This window comes from Oncorhynchus nerka, linkage group LG22 (assembly GCF_034236695.1).
Source record: "Oncorhynchus nerka isolate Pitt River linkage group LG22, Oner_Uvic_2.0, whole genome shotgun sequence".
Lineage (NCBI taxonomy): Eukaryota > Metazoa > Chordata > Actinopteri > Salmoniformes > Salmonidae > Oncorhynchus > Oncorhynchus nerka.
In genome coordinates, this window is record NC_088417.1 from 84,108,688 (window position 1) to 84,131,664 (window position 22,977).

The window sequence follows — 22,977 nt, forward strand, 5'->3', positions numbered from 1 at the left end:
AGGCCTAGGTCCAATAGCCACAGATCGCCACTGCACAAAACAAGTCTATAATAAATATAAATACTGTTACAATTCCTCCCGGTCTCCCCTTACTAATAGTGAGCATGCAACTTTCAAACAATTCCCCCCACTCTTCCCTACCAGGGAATCAAGGAAATGCTATAGTAATGTTACGAATAAAGTAGGAGGCCCAAGATTCAATTGGCGATAAGATGTTTCATGAAAGGAGTGTATATATTTGGCCTGGCGCAGCGGTTTTATGCACTGACTGAATGGAAGCTGATAATTACTGTATGATTTTTTTACTCCGCTGGTATCGGGAAGAAATTACAAGTTCTCACTGACCAGTTTAGAGCGATACAACACTGGCAGACACCGTGAGCAATATCTTTGGAACATCAAATCGCAATACAATGGCAGTAATACATATAGTATTGTGAGAATCACAATACTACCATACCAGCATCTAATTATCGTGAACACCTCTACAACACCATTCTGTATACATCTGGCCCTTCCTTGGACACTGTGCTAAACAAACCTCCAAATGAGCTTCAATGCCATACAACACTTCTTCTGTGGCCTCCAACTGCTTTTAAATGCTAGTAAAACTAAGTGCATGCTCTTCAACCGATTGCTGCCCGCACCCTCCCGCCCGACCAGCATCACTACTATGGATGGTTCTGACTTAGAATATGTGGACAACTACAAATACCTAGGTGTCTGGTTAGACTGTAATCTCCCCTTCCAGACTCACATTAAGCATCTCCAATCCAAAATTAAATCTAGAATCGGCTTCCTATTTCGCAACAAAGCCTTATTCACTCATGCCAAACATACCCTCGTAAAACTGACTATCCTACCGATCCTTGACTTCGACAATGTCATTTACAAAACAGCCTCCAACACTCTACTCAGCAAACTGGATGTAGTCTATCACAGTGCCATCCATTTTGTCACCAAAGCCCCATATACTACCCACCACTGCGACCTGTAGGCTCTCGTTGGCTGGCCCTCGCTTCATATTCATCACCAAGCCCATTGGCTCCAGCTCATCTATAAGTCTTTGCTAGGTAAAGCCCCGCCTTATCTCAGCTCACTAGTGACCATAGCAACACCCACCCATAGCACGCGCTCCAGCAGGTATATTTCACTGGTCATCCCCAAAGCCAAAACTTCCTTTGGCCGCATTTCCTTCCAGTTCTCTACTGCCAATGACTGGAACGAATTGCACAAATCACTGAAGCCTTACCTCCCTCTAACTTTAAGCATCAGCTGTCAGAGCAGCTTACCGATCACTGTACCTGTACACAGCCAATCTGTAAATAGCCACCCAACTACCTCACCCCCATATTGTTACTTAACCTCTTGCTCTTTTGCACCCCAGTATCTCTACTTGCACATCATCTCCACATCACTCCAGTGTTAATGCAAAATTGTCATTATTTTGCCTCTATGGACTATTTATTGCCTACCTCCCTACATTTGCACACACTGTACATAGATTTTTCTATTGTGTTATTGACTGTACGTTTGTTTATGTGTAATTCTGTTGTTGTTTTTGGTCGCACTGCTTTGCATTATCTTGGCCAGGTCGCAGTTGTAAATGAGAACTTGTTCAACTGGACTACCTGGTTAAATAAAAGGTTAAATAAAATCTTATCGTGAGATCCCTGGTAATTCCCAGCAATAACATGCAGAGTGTGGCGTAATAAAGCAGTCGACAGGAACTGTGCAGTAGGTCCAGGGAGATAATTGCTACATTGGATGCTGCCATCACGCCTTCTCTGAAGTTGGCATCTGTGGCGACATGAAGGGGGCTTTAATGTTGGGCCACCATGGGCTCATTAACAACCAAGTCTTTCCTGGTTCCTGGACCCAGACCCTGGTCGTGACCGACTGTCCTACCGCCGAAGGGAAGAACGAGGAAATGCTCAACGAAGTCTCAGATACCACAGCCAGCTTGTCACTTCCACCCTTGTCAAGAATAATCAACATGCTGCGAACGGACACACACCCTCTCATGTTAATGAAGTAGTTGTAGAGGGTGAGAAAGAGGTTAAGGGGCAACTCATAACCAGGGATGCAAACTGGGGATGGCCCAAAAAGGTTACACTTATTTGTTGGTTTGCACTGAAATCCCTGCTAGGGGGAAATGCAGGTTAACTAATTAAACAAAGAATAGGATCTACATGATCAGTCTGTGTGTAAAATAAGTGCTTCATGGGAACCTAACTCACAGCTAAAAAATAGAAAGAAAGCAATCCAATGTTATTTGTAGCCTAGACTTTACTGCAAAATGACACTCAAGTCTTGAGGAAAAACAATACACTAATATTGCAGTTAGCCATGATAGCCTTCATAATAGAAAGCTTGTGACCACACACATAAATATTGCACATGGGGGAAAAACATCTTAAAGTAGAAATAGAATGAAACAAACAGGCATTCTATTTTTGCACTATTATATAGTGGCTACTACAGACATCGAACAAGTGCACAAAAATAACTTTCAATGAGTAAAAAAACATGTGTTACTGTCAAGTTCAAGTTCAACAATTTGCTATAGTATTAACTGGTATACGACTCCTTACCATTCCTCAAGTTATAACGCGTTAGTTTCTTACTGGACCCTGGCAATGTGTGAGAAATGTTAACTAGCTTACGAACTAATGTTTTTCCTCTACCGTATGTGGTTCATTTACAGAATGAGAGAATTAGGTGAAAATTAGGCGTTGCTTGTTAAAAAAGTGGATTCAGGGATCAAGTGTGGCTGGAGCTGGGCCTGGCTGAACTGGATGCCACTATAGAGGTGTAAGGAACACAACACACTTCTCTCTTTTTCACTTTTGCTGGCACATTGTAGAACAGATGTTCACAGGCAGAAAGTGTACAATGTAATAATGTGCAGTGTAGCCCAAAGATTTTGTTTTTGTTGTGGTTAGGTTACTAATGTTAGCTCATCTGATGTTGTAACGTTAGCTGTCTAACATTAGCTAGCTAACATTAGCTGTCTGACTAATTTTCACATCATTAACTCAATTATTTGATCAGATTTGGCTAATGTTGCTCAACATTTCTCTGGCTAGCTACGGAGAATTCGATCCAGCTAGCAAGATAACGTTACTTCTTAAGGATCAGCGTACTCAAGATCGCAAATTTTAGAGAAACAACAAATGTCGGTAGATAGAAGTGTCTTATATCAGCTGAAAGCTTAAATTCTTGTTAATATAACTGCACTGTCTAATTTACAGTAGTTATTACTGCGAAAAAATGCCATGCTATTGTTTGAAAGCGCCTAACAACAAAACACTTTCTTCGTGATAGGCTTGATAAATCCACCTCTGAAGGTCAAATGTGTACTTACATTCTGAAATCTTGCTCTGATTTATCATCCAAAGGGTTCCAGAGATAACATGAAGTGTTAGATACATGTTTTTTTTAGATAAAATCCTTTTTCATATCCTAAAAAGATCCAGAGAGCATGCACGACCAATTTTGTACTCATTCAATTTACAAAGAAAGGAATCTGAATATCTCACCCTAAAAGTTGTTTCAACGAGTCAAATCATGTTCATATCTATTCCTCAGAGAACCTAGAAGGTAACAAGACTTATTTGGTCAGAGAGCTACGCCTCCATGGCACGCCGATGCGCGGTCATCACTCAAATGACTGTATCTCTGTCAAATAAGCACCAAATCGGGGTCAAACAACGCTAGCTAGATGAGCTGGGCTTTACGGGAGTAGTAAAATGTAGCTACTAACCTTGTACAACAGCATGCCTTTTCATTTAGGAAATAATAAGGATATTCAGAGTTATGAAGTTATGAAGACTGGTTGTTTTGCAAATGTTGAACTTATACGGTAACTAATACTTGGAAAGCTAAATCAAAGTCCAAATATACAGATTTGATGATATTCTTGCAGAAAAACTGAATATGGATGTCTCCTTCACGATTTGCACAAATGTACCTGGGGACTTCATACTAAAAGTCTTGTTGTTCACTCATTTTTCAAGTTATCCATCTGAAACTTTGCACATACACTCCTGCCATCTTGTGGACACTATCATAATTACATCCATAGTGATGGCTAGAACTGGGACCTTTCTCTTGCATTTCAAAGATGGTGGTAGAAAAAGACAGGTTGGTATTTTCTTCTATCAAATCTATTGTGTTATATTCTCCTATATTCAATTCACATTTCCACAAACCTCAGTGTTTCCTTTCAAATGGTACCAAGAATATGCATATCCATGCTTCAGAGCCTGAGCTACAGGCAGTTAGATTTTGGGAATGTCATTTAGGCGAAATTTAAAATGTAAAAATTTTTTAAAAGGGGACTATCCCTAAGAAGTTTAACAATGCTAATATTTGTTCCACCACACTTTCTCAATCACCTCAAACTTTACAAATGCCAGTAGTTTTTCCGTTACAGCTCATGAAGTATTCTTCATCACCTTCTCACCCCTGTCTCCGTGGTCGGGCTTCTCACCTAACGCTACCTCTTCGTTAACTGGCAAGCTGCCTTTCCAGAGTGTGCGCTGATGCTGTAACTAGTAAGTTGGTTGTCTCTTCTTCAATCGTGTGCTGCGCTGCATTCTGTTATGTAAACAATTGGCTGAGCCTTGGATACAGCAGCTAGTATTGCGCCAAACGCACATCACTCATTTGCTCACAAAAAATGTTCTCATCCGATCTACACGAATCACGTAGGTCATCCATTTTGCATTCAAAACGGCGAATATCGCCAAAAGGTGACTAGTTTGCGTCCCTGAATAACGCCACAGACATCAGTGCGCAAATTAATGTCTTCTTCATCTAGAACAGAGTAATGATCAAATGTCTTGTCAGCATTATCAAAGCATTGAGTTACCATTTTATCAGCCTAATAATCCGTTTCTATTTTATTTACAGACAAAGAAATATTAAATTACAGATTAATCTACTATAATCTATTAGCCTATATTCAGAGTGGAACCTGAGACCTATGCTTTTAGTTGCTTGAAGCGGATCTCAACTCTGGAGTAGAAGCGTTTTAAATCATCCAGACTACAAGGATCATGAATCATTTCCTGTTCCCTCCAGGTCCTACTCATCACCGAGAAGAGAGGACCTGCAGGTGTGGAGGTAGAGGGAGATTTAACCTCCACGTCTGTAAGGGAATCTCCTCTGGACAGCATGCTTTTTATGGACTAGTAAATCAAATTAAAAACATCTGAGTTTAAAAACTGGATTTATTCTCATTTGAAGACAAATCCCAAGTGATGTAATGTAGGCATATATGCATTTTTATCAGTTGGTTCACCTCCCTTCATATCTATAAATACATCACTAAATATACTAAAATAATGACTTGCCTATGTTTAGTCTTGCCTTTCGTGAACTAACACTCACACCCAACTTTCATATTTATTTATACTTATTTTCTACTAGCACTGACTTTGCTGATAGCTACTTGGAGGAAAAATGTGTTCTATGACAGATGTGTTGTAGCTACTTGGAGGAAAAATGTGTTCTATGACAGATGTGTTGTTGTCCCACCTAGCCATCTTAAGATGAATGCCCTAACTGTAAGTCGCTCTGGCTAAATTACTAAAATCGAAATGTAAAATGTAGTCTTCTTTGCACTGTGTCTATTTCATTAATAGAAGTCTTCATAAACACTCACCAGAGATGGCGTTGGTGACGGACATGAGTGGGGAGTGAAGGGCTGGGCTCACCCCCCACACCGTGTGGTAGCCCACAATGGTAGCCAGGCCGAAGATGGTCACCATCTGAGTGAAGGCTGCATTGGGCGCAGCTAGGCCCAGGCCTAACATGGTGCCAAGACCTGAGAGGGGCAAAGGGTTAATAAATAACTTTACACTAGCCCATGCTACATATCTAATGTCCATATGTAATATAGATAAGGGCTTTTTAACAATTCAAATGCAAAACAAATAAAATGATAATCATTGATCGTCATAAGGTGTTGAATTGAATTAGGCCATGTCCTATGAGGCACACTAGACATTATAGAGTAGAAATGCTGACTCTTTCTGATGTCTACTAATTTTCTTAAGTGAGGACAAGAGACAGACGTTGCCGTTAGCAATTTATCTAGGCGCAATTAGACAGCAACCCAAGTATGGAGGTGGTACACGACGCGCCGACCACAGCCAACCTAAAACGAGCTGCTTGGAGGAACGTGTGAACGGGGTTTACAGGCCTGCTGTCTCCAGTCGCCACTACCAGAGCAAGTGTCTGTGGGAAACAGCTACAGCACTACTTCAGACAGACACAGCAGGCGGAGGGAGGGCTCGACATCCCACATTTTATTAGTCCCAGTTTCCTGGCACTAAGGGGCTGCTGGTGGTGGTTTGAGCTGAGAGACAGGGAGGGAGGGGGCATGTTAGGTTAGGTTGAGCTCTAATTAGGTGACCAATCCTAATTTCAAAGGGGATCTCCTCCTCTCTGGCTTCTCGCATGGCTGATCCGGTGGTCAGAACATCACGATGGTCAAGCAGCACCTTCCTTGGCTTCAGCAGGGAGATACGGAGCAAACTCACTCAAGAAAGAACAGGAAGATGAATGTGCCCGTTTGTTCATCTCAGGGTGTAAACACAGTTTGTGGCTCATTTATCTGACTGTTGGGGAAGGAGGACGTGTTCTCTGGATCTCTTTGATGTGATTCCAGAACAGAACAGAGACGACAGTTCCTGCCTGCCTCGTCTGTAACCAATAGAAATAATCTGCAGGGATTTCTGTTCAGAGTAGCTTTTATGTCTGATCACGACTGTTGCTGCTCTCAGAATGGGGTCACAGCTCACCTTTCCCACATAAGTCAGATAGGCAGAAAGACTTGTGCGTGTGTTAGTAGAGAACGTAACAATGTAATGAATGTGGTAATAAAACATTAACGGGCTGCTTTTAACCCACCCGCCATAGTCCTGTTAACCCAGGTCGTTGTGAGGAGAGCGAGACCACCATAGGAGCTCAGAGAGACTCGTGACACCGCTCAGTTTAGGGGCCATTATCCTGACAGCCAGGGTTGTTCTGCATCCTCTGCTTTCTGCGATGTCAGCCATTTTAATCCCCTTACATTATAATTAAGTAAACAACTGACTTAATTTACGTAAGTATTCACATCCCTGAGTGAATACATCGTTGGCAGCTGTGAGTCTTTCTGGGTAAGTCTCTAAGAGCTTTGCACCCTTGGATTGTACAATATTTTCCCATTATTATTTTCAAAATTCTTCAAGCTCTGTCAAATTGGTTGTTGATCAATGCTAGACAACTATTTTCAAGTTTTGCCATAGATGTTCAAGCAGATTTAAGTCAAATCTGTAACTCGCCCACTAAGGAACATTCACTGTCGTCTTGGTAAGCATTTCCAGTGTAGAATTGGCCTTGTGCTAAGGTTATTGTCCTGCTTTAAAGGTGAATTAATCTCCCGGTGTCTGGTGGAAAGCAGACAACCAGGTTTTCCTCTAGCATCTTGCCTGTTCTTTGCTCCATTACGTTTATTTTTATCCTGAAAAACTCCTCAGTCCTTAATGATTACAAGCAGTCCTTATCCATAACATGATGCAGCCACCACTATGCTTAAATATGGAGTGTGGAACTCAGTAAATGTGTTGTATTGGATTTGCCCCAAACATAATACTTTGTATTCAGGATGAAAAGTTAAATTGCTTTGCCACATTTTTTGCAGTATTACTTTAGTGGCTTTCGTGCCAAACAGGATGCATGTTTTGGAATATATTTGTATTCTGTACAGGCTTCCTTCTTTTCACTCTGTCAGTTAGCTTAGTATTGTGGAGTAACTACAGTTTACTATCACAGCCATTAAACTAACGGCTTTAAAGTCACCATTGCATTGGCCTAATGGTTAAATCCCTAAGCTGTTTCCTTCCTCTCCGACAACCAAGTTAGTAAGGATGCTTGCATCTTTGTAGTGACGGGTATATTGATACACCATCCATAATTTAATTAATAACTTCAACATGCTCAAACAGATATTCAATGTCTGCTTTTTATTTTTACCCATCTACCAATAGGTGCCCTTTGCGAGGCATTAGTAAACCTCCCTGATGTTCGAAATTCACTGCACGACAGAGACCTTACAGATAATTGTATGTGTGGGGTACAGAGGATAGGTAGTCATTCTAAAATATGTGTTCAACACTATTATTGAGTCCGTGTAACTTATTGTGTGACTTGTTAAGCAAATGTTAACTCCTGAACTTATTTAGGCTTGCCCTAACAAAGGTATTGAATACTTACTGACTCAAGACATTTCAGCCTTTCATTTGTAAACATTTTGAAAAACATAATCCCACTTTGACATTATTGGGTATTGTGTGTAGGCCAGTGACCAAAACATCTCAATGTAATCCATTTTAAATGCAGGCTGTAACACAACAAAATGTGGAACAATTCAAGGGGTGTGAATACTTTCTAAAGGCACTGTAAGTATAAATGAATGAAGTGTCTAGGCAGTCAGTAATGGTGTGTCTCACCTCCAGTGTACATGCCAGCGGTGGTTAGGGTAGCCTTGAAGGGGGACACGGCAGCAGCCTTCTCCTTAGCCAACTCCTGCTTGCTCTTGGGTTTGGGAGGGGCTGCCACTGGGATGTTATCGGGCAGAGGAGCTGGGAAGAGGTTGGTTCCATTCTGCACCAGATAGAAAGGTGGAAATCATAGAGAACGCCAAACAAACAAAAGTCAACCATGCATGGATGTACATTTGAGATCAAAGTTTCATTATCACCAAACACTATAAAAACACTTCATTATCACCAAACACTATAAAAACACTTCATTATCACCAAACACTATAAAAACACTTCATTATCACCAAACACTATAAAAACACTTCATTATCACCAAACACTATAAAAACACTTCATTATCACCAAACACTATAAAAACACTTCATTATCACCAAACACTATAAAAACACTTCATTATCACCAAACACTATAAAAACACTTCATTATCACCAAACACTATAAAAACACTTAATTATCACCAAACACTATAAAAACACTTCATTATCACCAAACAAACCAACAAAGACTATTTCAATTTGTCAACTGTAGAACTAGAGAGTATAGCGTCAACATTATCTAATTAACCAGTCTTATCTAAAAACAGATAACCAAGGAAACCAAACCCATTTAACCCAGATGATTCACCTGCATGACAACAGATCCTCTGATGACATGGTCCATGGTTCCGTAGTTAAACTTCTCCTTGACCTCGTAGTTGAAGTTCTCAGTAGAAGGGCTGATGGCACGGATGAGTTTGGTCAGGTTGTTTGAGTACAGGGTGCTGGACTGGGTGGGCAGGCGGCTGGGAAGGTCGGTGAAGCCAATGTGGGTCACACCCTAAGAACAAATCACATAAGCCATTATTTTATTGAAGACCAAAATTGTGCACTCTCACTTTGACCGGTTAAAATGGGACTGAATTACAATACTGCAACAAGGTGACCTGGTGGTATGATTTCAGTGCTAGGGAAACCAAACACAGAAGCTAACAAAATGACTGACAATAAGGAGCCGGTTCACTACAACATCACAAGGGAAAACAGTGATAATGAAATTGAAGGTAATAATGATAAGCGACTGTGGACAGGCCCATCTGACCTTGTGTACAGACAGTTCTCCAGGCACCGTGGTCTCAATGTTTCCTCCAGCCTCAGCAGCCAGGTCCACCACCACAGAGCCATCCTTCATGCTCTCCACCATATCCTTGGTGATCAGGATGGGAGCCTTGCGACCTGGCGACAGGACACATCACCATGGTGACAAAGGCGTCTTGTCTGCAGTACCAACAGGGTGCTCTATCAGCAGCTGACCTCTATTCAGCCTTCTGTACAATAAAGTCTTCAAATATGGATTTAAATGACCATGAATCTAACCCTGGAAAATAAACAAATTGCAGTGTTGTTCTCGGTTTACTCTAGGCAATGTTTTCACGTCTCTTCTGATGTTTACAGTAGCTTTCAAGTAAACAGATCTCATGAGAACACAGAGAAACTCTTTCAAAATCATGTCGAACTGGTCAGAACAGAAGACATTAGTACTGATCAGGCTAGGGTAGGCTGGTGTCAACCAGACAAAAGGAGTCGGTCTCTCCAACCAACAGGACAGTAGCATTAGTATAGGGGACGGGACAACGTAGAGGAGAATGTCATTCATAACTATAGTGGCGTGCGAAACTATTCACCCCCCTTGGCATTCTTCCTATTTTGTTGCCTCACAACCTGGAATTAAAATGGATTTTGGGGGGGGGTTGTATCATTTGATTTACACAATATGCCTACCACTTTGAAGATGCAAAAATATTTTTTCTTGAAACAAAGAAAAAAAAACTGAAAACTTGAGCATGCATAACTATTCACTCCCTCCAAAGCCAATACTTTGTAGAGACACATTTTGCAACTACAGCTGCAAGTCTCTTGGGGTATGTCTCTATAAGCTTGGCACATCTAGCCACTGGGATTTTTGCCCATTCTTCAAGGCAAAACTGCTCCAGCTCCATCAAGTTGGATGGCTTCCGCTGGTGTACATCAATATTTAAGTCATACCACAGATTCTCAATTGGATTGAGGTCTGGGCTCTGACTAGGCCATTCCGTGCCATTTAAATGTTTCCCCTTAAACCACTTGAGTGATGATTTAGCACTATGCTTTGGGTCATTGTCCTGCTGGAAGGTGAACCTCCGTCCCAGTCTCAAATCTCTGGAAGACTTTTTTTTCTGGCCACAGCTCTGTGGCCAAAGCCCAGCTCTGTGGAGTGTACGGCTTAAAGTGGTCCTATGGACAGATACTCCAATCTCCGCTGTGGAGCTTTGCAGCTCCTTCAGGGTTATCGTTGGTCTCTTTGTTGCCTCTGATTAATGCCCTCCTTGCTTGGTCTGTGAGTTTTGGTGGGCGGCCATCTCTTGGCAGGTTGGTTGTGGTGCCATATTCTTTCCATTTTTTAAATAATGGATTTAAGTGGTGCTCAGTGGGATGTTCAAAGTTTCAGATATTTTTTTATAACCCAACCCTGATCTGTACTTCTCCACAACTTTGTCTCTGACCTGTTTGGAGAGCTCCTTGGTCTTCATGGTGCAACTTGCTTGGTGGCGCCCCTTGCTTAGTGGTGTTGCAGACTCTGGGGCCTTTTGTAACAGGTGTATATATACTGAGATCATGTGACAAATAAAGTCCACCTGTGAGCAATCTAACTAATGTGACTTCTGAAGGTATTTGGTTGCACCAGATCTTATTTAGAGCTTCATAGCAAAGGGTTGAATACATATACACACACACCACTTTAGATTTTTTTTTAAAGTCTTTTTTTTCCCGTTTCACTTAAACAATTAGGACTATTTTGTATATGTCCATCACATGAAATCCAAATAATAATCCATTTAAATTACAGGTTGTAATGCAACAAAAATAGGAAAAACGCCAAGGGGGTTGAATACTTTTGCAAGTCACTGTACGGCTGCATATCTTATCACAGCCATCAACCAATGTAAACAAGGGATGAGAATGTAGAGTTTTGCTTTTCCTTGTGTGCTTTTTAGTCATTCAGTTTTTATTGCTATTCTTTTGTATCACGTTTTTTTTAATCACATTGAGTTGCATTCCATGTCTGAAATGAGCTGTTTACAAAGCTTGATTTGATCATAGCAATATCTCTATGGTGTCTCTGTGGTCTGTTATAGGCTGCTACAGGAACGGAATAATATCAACTCTGCCTTGAGGGGCAGAGTTAACCAGATGAATAGGACCTAAACACTACCTTAACTACACTAGGTAACTGAGCTGATGGAGCCTTAAAGCAGCTTAGTGTCTGAGAGGATTGGACAGATGAGAGCTGACCATAGCAATACATGCATTTCATACATGATTGAGGTAGAACAAAACAAATGGGTGAAATCAGGGGTGACAATAGCCTGGTTGCCAGATCTCCTGCCAAACTGTTTGATGACAATGGTGCGAGTAGGCCAGAACACAAACAGATCAGACCAGGAGGACTGCAGGGCAGCTTAAGATGTAAAGGGAAAGTAAAGCCAGTAGATTAAGCGGACAAAGAGATAGGGGTAGTGAGGGACGTTTCCCTGAGGGAGGGGATAGATCGGGGTAGTGAGGGGCATCTCCCTGCGGGAGAACAGATGTAGCCCTTGGTTCACTCCAGACCTGACTGCCCTCGACCAGCACAAAAACATCCTGTGGCGGACTGCAATAGCATCGAATAGTCCCCGCGATATGCAACTGTTCAGGGAAGTCAGGAACCAATACACGCAGTCAGTCAGGAAAGCAAAGGCTAACTTTTTCAAACAGAAATTTGCATCCTGTAGCTCTAATGGAAAACAAGAGCACCTCCTAGCAGCTCCCACTGCACTGAGGCTAGATAACACTGTCACCACCGATAAATCCACAATAAGCATTTCTCTACGGCTGGCCATGCTTTCCTCCTGGCTACCCCAACTGGGGCGGCAGGGTAGCCTAGTGGTTAGAGCGTTGGACTAGTAACCGGAAGTTCAAATCTGTCGTTCTGCCCCCGAACAGGCAGTTAACCCACTGTTCCTAGGCCGTCATTGAAAATAAGAATTTGTTCTTAACTGACTTGCCTGGTTAAATAAAAAAGGTTAAAAAAATATATATATATATTTTTTTTAATCCGGCCAAAAGCTCCGCACCCCCCACAGCTACTTGCCCAAGCCTCCCCAGCTTCTCCTTCACCCAAATCCATAGAAATAAGACCCGTACAAATAAGCTGGGCTAGACAACCTGGACCCTTGCTTTCTAAAATTATCCGCCACCATTGTTAAAACCCCTATTACCAGTCTGTTCAACCTCTCCTTCGTATCGTCCGAGATCCCTAAAGATTGGAAAGCTGACGCGGTCATCCCCCTCTTCAAAGGGGGTGACACTCTAGACCCAAACTGTTATAGACCTATATCTATCCTGCCTTTCTAAAGTCTTCGAAAGCCAAGTTAATAAACAGATCACTGACAATTTCGAATCCCACCGTACCTTCTCTGTGCAATCCGGTTTCCGAGCTGGTCAATGGTGCACCTCAGCCACGCTCAAGGTACTAAACGATATCATAACCGCCATGGATTAAAGATTGTACTGTGTAGCCGTCTTCATCGACCTGGCCAAGGCTTTCGACTGTCAATCACCGTATTCTTATCGGCAGACTCAACAGCCTTGGTTTCTCAAATGACTGCCTCGACTGGTTCACCAACTATTTCTCAGACAGAGTTCAGTGAGTCAAATCGGCGGGCCTGTTGTCCGGACCTCTGGCAGTCTCTATGGGGGTATGACAGGGTTCAATTCTCAGGCCGACTCTTTTCTCTGTATATATCAACGATGTCGCTCTTGCTGATTGTGATTCCCTGATCCACCTCTACACAGATGACACCATTCTGTATACATCTGGCCCTTCTTTGGACACTGTGTTAACAAACCTCCAAACGAGCTTCAATGACATACAACACTCCTTCCGTGGCTTCCAACTGATAGTAAAACTAAATGCATGTTTTTTCGACCTGCATCACTACTCTGGACGGTTCTGACTTAGAATATGTGGACAACTACAAATACCTGGGTGTCTGGCTAGGCTGTAAACTCTCCTTCCAGGCTCACATTAAGCATCTCCAATCCAAAATTAAATCTAGAGTTGGATTCCTATTTCGCAACAAAGCCTCCTTCGCTCACGCCGCCAAACATACCCTCGTAAAACTGACTATCCTACAGATCCTCGATTTCGACGATGTCATTTACAAAATAGCCTCTAACACTCTACTCCGCACATTGACTGCAGTCTAACACAGTGCCATCCGTTTTGTCACCAAAGCCCCATATACCACCCACCACTGCGACCTGTATGCTCTAGTTGGCTGGCCCTTGCTACATATTCATTGCCAGACCCACTGGCTCCAGGTCATCTATAAGTCTTTTCTAGGTAAAGCTCATTATCTCAACTCACAATAACAACACCCACCCGTAGCACGCGTTCCAGCAGGTATATCTCACTGGTCATCCCCAAAGCCAACACCTCCTTTGGCCGCCTTTCCTTCCAGTTCTCTGCTCCCAACGACTGGAACGAATTGCAAAAATCACTGAAGCTGGAGACTTATATTTCCCTCAATAACTTTAAACATCAGCTATCTGAGCATCTAACAGATCGCTGCAGCTGTACATTTTTTTTTTTTTTTTTTTTTACCTTTATTTTACTAGGCAAGTCCGTTAAGAACAAATTCTTATTTTCAATGACGGCCTAGGAACAGTGGGTTAACTGCCTGTTCAGGGGCAGAACAACAGATTTGTACCTTGTCAGCTCGGGGATTCGAACTTGCAACCTTTCGGTTACTAGTCCAACGCTCTAACCACTAGGCTACCCTACATAGCCCATCTGTAAATAGCCCATCTGTAAATAGCCCATCCAATCGACCTACCTCATCCCCATATTGTTTTTATTTACTTTTCTGCTCTTTTGCACACCAGTATTTCTACTTGATCATCATCATCTGCACATCTATCACTCCAGTGTTAATCTGTTAAATTGTAATTACTTCACTACTATGGCCTATTTATTGCCTTACCTCACGCCATTTGCACACACTGACTTTCCTTATTCTATTGTGTTATTGACTGTACGCTTGTTTATTCCATGTGTAACTACACGGTTGTTGTTTGTGTCGCACTGCTTTGCTTTATCTTGGCCAGGTCGCAGTTGTAAATGAGAACTTGTTCTCAACTAGCTTACCTGGTTAAATAAAGGTGAAATAAAAAAATACATAAAAATGGGGGTAGTGAGGGGCATCTCCCTGTGGGAGGGGATAGATGGGGGTAGTGAGGTGTGGTTGCTTAGATCACTGTACAAACCGGGGATGAGTGCCGTGCTGATGAGGATGTCTACTTCCAGACACTGCTTAGCAAACAGCTTCATCTCAGCCTCGATGAACTCCTTGGACATCTCCTTGGCGTAGCCGCCCTGACCGTCGCCAGCCTCCTTAATGTCCACCTCCAGAGTCTCAGCTCCCAGAGACTTGAACTGCTCTAAGGCTGCCGCTCTGGGGAGGGAACACAGGGAATGTCATGGAAGGCACTGGCAAGAGGGACGGGGTGCTTAATGAGAGCCCGATACATTCAAAAGCATCACTGCAGTAGCTTAGGCTGTCTATTGATTGTTGTAAAATCTCCAAGTAGTAAACAATGTTACACAATGGTCGGGGTGGGGAGATTCAAATCTTTGAATCTGGAGAGTAAAAACTGTAAAGAACAGCGTTTTATCCCATTATTCCACCCTTTAAAGTAAGTGGAAGCAATCTGCAGTTTTCTAAAGACAATGAGCTGCAAGTTGTCATATGTAATGCAGCTACTACCACCAACTGGAGAATTAGCAACATCACACTTTCAAATGGGGTGAGTTAGTTGAAATAAAAGCAAAGGTGAAGGAATCTGGTCAGAAATCATTTGTAACATTTTATCAGGGTTTTAAAAAAAACTGCTTGTACCCCCAAGCCATAAATAGTTAACCAAATAGCTACCCGGACTACCTGCATTGACCCTTCAAATAGCAACTCTTTTGACTCTGCTGTTACTGTTTATCATCAAATCAAATCAAATTTTATTTGTCACATACATATGGTTAGCAGATGTTAATGCGAGTGTAGCGAAATGCTTGTGCTTCTAGTTCCGACAATGCAGTGATAACCAACAAGTAATCTAACTAACAATTCCAAAACTGCTGTCTTATACACAGTGTAAGGGGATAAAGAATATGTACATAAGGATATATGAATGAGTGATGGTACAGAGCAGCATACAGTAGATGGTATCAAGTACAGTATATACATATGAGATGAGTATGTAGACAAAGTGGCATAGTTAAAGTGGCTAGTGATACATGTATTACATAAGGATGCAGTCGATGATGTAGAGTACAGTATATACGTATGCATATGAGATGAATAATGTAGGGTAAGTAACATTATATAAGGTAGCATTGTTTAAAGTGGCTAGTGATATATTTACATCATTTCCCAACAATTCCCATTATTAAAGTGGCTGGAGTTGGGTCAGTGTCAATGACAGTGTGTTGGCAGTAGCCACTCAATGTTAGTGGTGGCTGTTTAACAGTCTGATGGCCTTGAGATAGAAGCTGTTTTTCAGTCTCTCGGTCCCAGCTTTGATGCACCTGTACTGACCTCGCCTTCTGGATGATAGCGGGGTGAACAGGCAGTGGTTCGGGTGGTTGATGTCCTTGATGATCTTTATGGCCTTCCTGTAACATCGGGTGGTGTAGGTGTCCTGGAGGGCAGGTAGTTTGCCCCTGGTGATGCGTTGTGCAGACCTCACTACCCTCTGGAGAGCCTTACGGTTGAGGGCGGAGCAGTTGCCGTACCAGGCGGTGATACAGCCCGCCAGGATGCTCTCGATTGTGCATCTGTAGAAGTTTGTGAGTGCTTTTGGTGACAAGCCGAATTTCTTCAGCCTCCTGAGGTTGAAGAGGCGCTGCTGCGCCTTCTTCACGACGCTGTCAGTGTGAGTGGACCAATTCAGTTTGTCTGTGATGTGTATGCCGAGGAACTGAAAACTTGCTACCCTCTCCACTACTGTTCCATCGATGTGGATAGGGGGGTGTTCCCTCTGCTGTTTCCTGAATTCCACAATCATCTCCTTAGTTTTGTTGACGTTGAGTGTGAGGTTATTTTCCTGACACCACACTCCGAGGGCCCTCACCTCCTCCCTGTAGGCAGTCTCGTCGTTGTTGGTAATCAAGCCTACCACTGTTGTGTCGTCCGCAAACTTGATGATTGAGTTGGAGGCGTGCGTGGCCACGCAGTCGTGGGTGAACAGGGAGTACAGGAGAGGGCTCAGAACGCACCCTTGTGGGGCCCCCGTGTTGAGGATCAGCGGGGAGGAGATGTTGTTGCCTACCCTCACCACCTGGGGGCGGCCCGTCAGGAAGTCCAGTACCCAGTTGCACAGGGCGGGGTCGAGACCCAGGGTCTCGAGCTTGATGACGAGCTTGGAGGGTACTATGGTGTTGAATGTCGAGCTGTAGTCGATGAACAGCATTCTCACATAGGTATTCCTCTTGTCCAGGTGGGTTAGGGCAGTGTGCAGTGTGGTTGAGATTGCATCGTTGGGCGGTAAGCACATTGGAGTGGGTCTAGGGTGTCAGGTAGGGTGGAGGTGATATGGTCCTTGACTAGTCTCTCAAAGCACTTCATGATGACTGAAGTGAGTGCTACGGGGCGGTAGTCGTTTAGCTCAGTTACCTTAGCTTTCTTGGGAACAGGAACAATGGTGGCCCTCTTGAAGCATGTGGCAACAGCACACTGGTATAGGGATTGATTGAATATGTCCGTAAACACACCGGCCAGCTGGTCTGCGCATGCTCTGAGGGCGCGGCTGGGGATGCCGTCTGGGCCTGCAGCCTTGCGAGGGTTAACACGTTTAAATGTCTTACTCACCTCAGCTGCAGTGAAGGAGAGACCGCATGTTTTCGTTGCAGGCCGTGTCAGTGGCACTGTATTGTCCTCAAAGCGGGCAAAAAAGTTATTTAGTCTGCCTGGGAGCAAGACATCCTGGTCCGTGACTGGGCTGGGTTTCTTCTTGTAGTCCGTGATTGACTGTAGACCCTGCCACATGCCTCTTGTGTCTGAGCCGTTGAATTGAGATTCTACTTTGTCTCTGTACTGACGCTTAGCTTGTTTAATAGCCTTGCGGAGGGAATAGCTGCACTGTTTGTATTCGGTCATGTTGCCAGACACCTTGCCCTGATTAAAAGCAGTGGTTCGCGCTTTCAGTTTCACGCGAATGCTGCCATCAATCCACGGTTTCTGGTTAGGGAATGTTTTTATCGTTGCTATGGGAACGACATCTTCAACGCACGTTCTAATGAACTCGCACACCGAATCAGCGTATTCGTCAATATTTTTATCTGACGCAATACAAAACATGTCCCAGTCCACGTGATGGAAGCAGTCTTGGAGTGTGGAGTCAGCTTGGTCTGACCAGCGTTGGACAGACCTCAGCGTGGGAGCCTCTTGTTTAAGTTTCTGCCTGTAGGCAGGGATCAACAAAATGGAGTCGTGGTCAGCTTTTCCGAAAGGGGGCGGGGCAGGGCCTTATATGCGTCGCGGAAGTTAGAGTAACAATGATCCAAGGTTTTACCACCCCTGGTTGCGCAATCGATATGCTGATAAAATTTAGGGAGTCTTGTTTTCAGATTAGCTTTGTTAAAATCCCCAGCTACAATGAATGCAGCCTCCGGATAAATGGTTTCCAGTTTGCAAAGAGTTAAATAAAGTTCGTTCAGAGCCATCGATGTGTCTGCTTGGGGGATATATACGGCTGTGATTATAATCGAAGAGAATTCTCTTGGAAGATAATGCGGTCTACATTTGATTGTGAGGAATTCTAAATCAGGTGAACAGAAGGATTTGAGTTCCTGTATGTTTCCTTCATCACACCATGTCTCGTTAGTCATGAGGCATACGCCCCGCCACTCTTCTTACCAGAAAGATGTTTGTTTCTGTCGGCGCGATGCGTGGAGAAACCCGTTGGCTGCACCGCATCGGATAGCGTCTTCCCAGTAAGCCATGTTTCCGTGAAGCAGAGAACGTTGCAGTCTCTGATGTCCCTCTGGAATGCTACCCTTGCTCGGATTTCATCAACCTTGTTGTCAAGAGACTGGACATTGGCAAGAAGAATGCTGGGGAGTGGTGCGCGATGTGCCCTTGTCCGGAGTCTGACCAGAAGACCGCTACGTTTTCCTCTTTTTCGGAGTCGTTTCCTTGGGTCGCTGCATGCGATCCATTCCGTTGTCCTGTTTGTAAGGCAGAACACAGGATCCGCGTCGCGGAAAACATATTCTTGGTCGTACTGATGGTGAGTTGACGCTGATCTTATATTCAGTAGTTCTTGTCGACTGTATGTAATGAAACCTAAGATGACCTGGGGTACTAATGTAAGAAATAACATGTAAAAAAACAAAAAACTGCATAGTTTCCTAGGAACGCGAAGCGAGGCGGCCATCTCTGCCGGCGCCGGAAGTGATCTATCCTGTTGCCTAGTCACTTTATCCCTACATGTACCCCTGCACTCGGTCCTGGTACCACGTGTATGTAACCAAGTTATCGTGACTCATTGTGGATTTATTCTTCTTGTTATTATTTTCCTATTATTTCTTTATTTTTCTCTGTGCTTTATAGGGATGGACCCGTCAGTAAGTATTTCACTGTTAGTCCACACCTGTTGTTTACGAAGCATGTCACAAATAAAATTGGATTTGATTTATTTTTTTAATCTCAAAACAAATATGGGGGCAGCTCTATAATGTGATAATGAACCAACCAATGAGTCCCAGTGATTTCATTGGTAAAGTAATAACTGAATTTCCAGGGTTGGGTGGTCCCACTCACCGAGTGTCAAAGCCCCTGACGATAGCACCCATGGATCTGGCAGTACCAGCAGCAGCCAGGCCTGCTACTCCTCCTCCAATGATCAGCACCTTCGCAGGTGGGACCTTCCCAGCAGCAGTGATCTGTCCAGTGAAGAAGCGCCCGAAGCTGTTGGCTGCCAGCACCACAGCTTTGTATCTGGAAACACAGAGACAGAAAAATGGCCAATTACAAATACTGTCAGAGCACGTCTCCCCAGCCTCAAAACACATCACAAGCAATTTACTATGCCAAGTGGACCACACACACACACACACACACACACACACACACAAGATGATGCAGCTGGACAGACACAGTAGTGAGCTGACCAAGAGAAGTGCATTCAACACAAATGTCTTCCATTTACTGACATGACAACCTCCCTCATTAAAACAAACTGCTTCAGACACAGGCTCTTTCATTCTAGTTGCATTTCAAAATACTTGTCTTGGACATAAATTTGTACCTTTGAAGATTCAGCTTTACCTTGTCTCTCTAGTCTTCCAGCATCATCTCACGATTTAGCCATTTGTAATTGTAAGCTACACAAATAAAGCACATTATCAAGAAAAAGGCCAGTGGCACAGCTCTGGGAGTCCACCCTCCCCTCCCTCACACCACCCATACCGTCTTCACCCTGCAATGTTAGCCATGGAGCTGAGAGCGTCGTAGCCCTGTGCGATGGTGACGCGGGGCACCTGGTCCATGGCCAGCACAGTGGCCTTCCTCTGGGACAGCATGTCCATCAGCTCAGGGTTCTGGGCTGGGTAGATGAAGCTGAACAGAGTGGCTGCCTCCTTCATCAGCTCCACCTCATGGGCTCCCAGCTCAGGGTTGAAGACGGGAGCACGCACCTGAGAGAGACAGACAAACAGACAGAGACAAGCAATAGACGTTTGATGTAAAATCCCTTGCGCGATACAATAGTTACCATGGCAGCAAATGAGGGTGAATGACTATCCACCCTATTTTCATCACTTACACAGCCTCTTCCCTTACCTTGACCAGCACATCAGAGGCCAGGACATCTTTGACATCTTTGATGGTGGCTCCAGCCTGGATGTAGTGTTGATCGGGGAACTTGGAGGGCTCTCCTGCCCCAGACTCCACCACCACGTTGAAGCCCTGTTTGATAAGGGCCTGCACTCCGGCCGGGGACAGAGCCACACGACGCTCATTCTGGAAAATTTCCTTCGGTACACCCACTGTCAGCTGCTTATAGGGAATACCTGGAAGAACAGTAACACAATTCTAAGGTAAGTTTTATTCATTCAGCAAATAGTAATCTGCAAAGATATGTTGAAGAAAACTAGGTAAATCTTAAAAACATCCACATTTAGAAAACTAGAAATACCATATTAAGAAGCTGTGTTGCCATTTTCATATGTTGACATGTATTGTAATAAATTTACCAATTTGCTGAAGATGATATCAAGTTGGAGCCTTGGGTTTCAAAACGTATTATGTACAGCATTCAACATTCATAAAACAGTTGACCAACTTAAAACTAAATATATACTACTAGTGATGGGGGGGGGAATACATAGTTACATATTGGGATATTATTTAATGACATATCGAATCGTATAGTTTTCACAAGGTCGCACCAAAACTCAGCTTGTTGTCCATTTTTCTTTTTAATTAGGGAGCCAATATGTTTTGAGCACTTTTATTTCCACGATTGATAAAAAACTTGTTCTCATGGCTCCATCTTGTCCCTCTGCAGCAGACATACGGTGAGAAATGTTTGGTATATCGAATAGCAATACATATAGAATCGTGATACATATCGTATCGGCACCTAAGCATTGAGATAATATTGCATAGTGAGGTCCCTGGCAATTCCCTGCCCTATCAGTTACTCTGCACTCATGAATGAGGTGGAATTGGGAGGGGTAGGATATATGATGCACAGTAGTTTACAACAATCGCTGCTAATCAGAGGGACATTTTACACTACTTTGGAGAACTTTGAGACTTCTGTGTACAATAAACCACTCAACTGTCTGTGACAAATCCTCCTTATAAGACATAAGCTTCCTCCTCTACCATCTGAACTGTGTGGCCATGTTTGGATACTGGTAGATGCATTCTGCTATCAGTGCAAAACATAAATAGATGACTCAAGAAGAAAGACCCATTGCTTACGACAAAAATATATATATAATACTCTTCATTGGGCATTGGTCAAAATCACATTTTCACCTTTTTATAGGCTACAATTGGTCAATTCTACCAAGAGTGAGTTTACTGTGACGGTGTCTACTGCCTTCATTGTAAGAAAGATCACATGCCCCCTTCGGAAATTTCCACTCTTGGTCTATAGATAAACAGCATTGGAATGTCTGGCTGTCACCACCCTATACTGACTCAGAGCAGAGTGAACCACAAGACTGACCCCAAGAACAGGAGATTTAGCTCTAATTGCTCTTCTGAAAGCAAATGACGATTTGCTGGCAGTAATGTGCATTCCAGTATATATATCAATCAGACATTGAAGTATCAGATAAGCAGTGCTGCTACTGGTTAATGAGGCAGAGATATAAGGCTGATGTGGTTCACCAATAGGTGAAAGCGACAGTTATGGAGACAACAATGTAAAGATGTGTTTAGCAGACGTGTCTTCTCAGATAGCTGCTACGCCCTGGCCCCTTCAGTTGATACTCTGCCAGGAAAAGCATCTGCCAGCAGTCAGAGTGCCAAGAACGTCAATCCTGACAGGCCTGTCTCAAAAAGACTTGCAGAGTCCAGCTACAACCACACCAAACGAACACATCAGCGCATAATTACAGATACAGGATCACTAAGGCATGCAATGGAGGCTCCTCCAAAGAGGAAGAGGACCATCCTAGGTGAATTTGATAAAAATTGAAACATTTTAAAAAGTTATAATTTTTAGATAAAACTATATACATTCACGTCACCAAATAATTGATTAAAACACACCGTTTTGCAATGAAGGTCTACAGTAGCCTCAACAGCACTCTGTTGGGTAGCACCATGGTGTAACCGGAGGACAGCTAACGTCTGTCCTCCTCTGGGTACATTCCACAGACTTACACAGTAATTATGACAACTTCCGGAGGATGTCCTCCAACCTATCAGAGCTCTTGCAGCATGAATTTACATGTCAATCCAATCAAAGGATCAGAAAATTAATCTAGTACTGAAAGCGAGAGGGCAAGAGCTGGCTAGCTATATTTGGTTGTATTCACTCTGCTAGCTGAATGCAACTAGCTAGTTTAGCCTACTCAAACAAAGAGGGATGCTACGTTAGCTAGGTGGCTATGGCTGTCCAACACTGGAACTATTTCAAGGCAAGGTAAGCTTTTGGTTTTATTAATTTATTGCCACCGGGGCCTGCCGGTATAACTGCTAAACTGCTTTCTGACTACACTGTACCATGTGATTGTAGCGAGTTACTAACATGTTAGTTCTAGTAGCTACAGTGCTTTCGGACAGTATTCAGACCCCTTTACTTTTTCCACATTTTGTTACGTTTACAACCTTATCCTAAAAATGGAT

The 22,977-nt window shown here is 43.2% G+C and overlaps 1 protein-coding gene across 1 annotated transcript in view; it reads right to left on the reverse strand.

Annotated features, from left to right (window-relative positions):
• Nucleotides 1–22,977, reverse strand: part of LOC115105884 (NAD(P) transhydrogenase, mitochondrial) — a 74,779-nt gene that overhangs the window by 41,974 nt on the left and 9,828 nt on the right. The window contains exons 3-10 of the mRNA XM_029628352.2: nucleotides 20,452–20,681; nucleotides 20,089–20,306; nucleotides 19,432–19,608; nucleotides 14,882–15,069; nucleotides 9,636–9,769; nucleotides 9,183–9,374; nucleotides 8,505–8,658; nucleotides 5,672–5,833 (exon numbers count right to left, since the gene is read on the reverse strand). Of these exons, the coding sequence (XP_029484212.1) occupies nucleotides 5,672–5,833; nucleotides 8,505–8,658; nucleotides 9,183–9,374; nucleotides 9,636–9,769; nucleotides 14,882–15,069; nucleotides 19,432–19,608; nucleotides 20,089–20,306; nucleotides 20,452–20,681 (1,455 nt within the window). The remainder of the gene's footprint in view (nucleotides 1–5,671; nucleotides 5,834–8,504; nucleotides 8,659–9,182; nucleotides 9,375–9,635; nucleotides 9,770–14,881; nucleotides 15,070–19,431; nucleotides 19,609–20,088; nucleotides 20,307–20,451; nucleotides 20,682–22,977) is intronic.